General features: G+C 55.2%; 1 protein-coding gene across 1 annotated transcript in view; it reads left to right on the top strand.

The window, feature by feature from the left end:
• Nucleotides 1-50: 50 nt before the first annotated feature.
• Nucleotides 51-1370, top strand: part of LOC106819488 (FERM domain-containing protein 7-like) — a gene marked incomplete at its 3' end in the record, with an annotated part of 4746 nt that continues 3426 nt past the window's right edge. The window contains exon 1 of the mRNA XM_014824110.1: nt 51-136. Within this exon, the coding sequence (XP_014679596.1) occupies nt 53-136 (84 nt within the window). The remainder of the gene's footprint in view (nt 137-1370) is intronic.

Genomic DNA, 1370 nt, shown 5'->3' with positions numbered 1-1370 from the left:
TTGTTGTTGTTGTTGATGTTGTTGTTGATGTTGATGATGTTGTTACAGGGGGATGTCACCAGCAGAAGCTGACCTCATGTTGCTGGACATTGCCAGGAAGGTGGAACTGTACGGAATACGCATGCACACTGCCAAGGTGAGCGTCCTTTATTTTCATTTGTATTTTTGTTTCATATTTATTATTTCATTACATATTTCCGATATATAATTATAACTCAAGCTGAGATACGTGCTAAGATGAGAAGAATGAACTGCCAAGGTCGGCGATGCGGGATTTCTTTCGTTTCATCATATTCTCCGATAGATTTATCCGGCGTCTATCCGACAAGATGCATTGAGAGTGCGTCGCGCGGCGAGTCGGCGAGGTTACGTCGCCGTGCAGTGTGTGCGCGGGTGTTTGTGTACAGCCTGTATGCCGGGAGGAGACTCCCCGGAGCAATGCGCCGTCGCGGCTGTGGGCTATGTTCCCGCGTGTCTCCCGGGCGACGTCAACCAGAGAGGGGAGGTGGGGGGCGTGTTGACGTAGGCGCTTGCGAGTTACTTCGAGTATTAACTTGGATTGGAGGCGACGATCGCGAACGCTCACGGGGGTAAACGACGGGCGAATGATGCGACGGCGTGCGGTTTTTTTTCGCGAGCGTTTAGTGAAGCGCAAATGAAGCCATTATCGAGGGCGAGGGTGCGGGCTGACGTGTCAAACCCTCCCGCGCGCGTGTGCCTCGTGGTGGGGCCCTGAGTGACCACGATTTTCCCGGACGCGGGGGGGGGGGAGATTGCATTCGCGGATGAAGCCCCGAGTCACTCGTCGTTTTCACAAATGCATAAGGGGGAGGATGCGCTCAGGTGAAACAATAAATGTTTGCATGACCTCTGACGTTGCAGGATCACGACAGCGTGCGTGCGTGCGTGTGCGTGCGTGCGTGTGCGTGCGTGCGTGCGTGCATGCGTGCATGCGCGTGTGTGCGTGCGTGTGCGTGACCTCTGATCCGTTGTTGCAGGACCATGACAGCGTGACCATGAGAGCGTGTGTGTGTGTGTGTGTGTGTGTGTGTGTGTGTGTGCGTGCGTGCGTGCGTGCGTGCGTGCGTGCGTGTGTGACCTCTGACCTCCATTGTTGCAGGACCACGAGAGCGTGTGTGTGCGTGTGCGTGACCTCTGACCTCCATTGTTGCAGGACCACGAGAGCGTGTGTGTGTGTGTGTGTGTGTGTGTGTGTGTGTGTGTGTGTGTGTGTGTGTGACCTCTGACCTCCATTGTTGCAGGACCACGAGAGCGTGTGTGTGCGTGTGCGTGTGACCTCTGACCTCCATTGTTGCAGGACCACGAGAGCGTGTGTGTGTGTGTGTGTGTGACCTCTGACCTCCATTGTT

This window comes from Priapulus caudatus, unplaced genomic scaffold, assembly GCF_000485595.1.
Source record: "Priapulus caudatus unplaced genomic scaffold, Priapulus_caudatus-5.0.1 Scaffold3536, whole genome shotgun sequence".
In the NCBI taxonomy this organism is placed as follows: Eukaryota; Metazoa; Priapulida; class Priapulimorpha; order Priapulimorphida; family Priapulidae; genus Priapulus; species Priapulus caudatus.
This window is presented reverse-complemented; position numbering and strand designations above follow the sequence as displayed.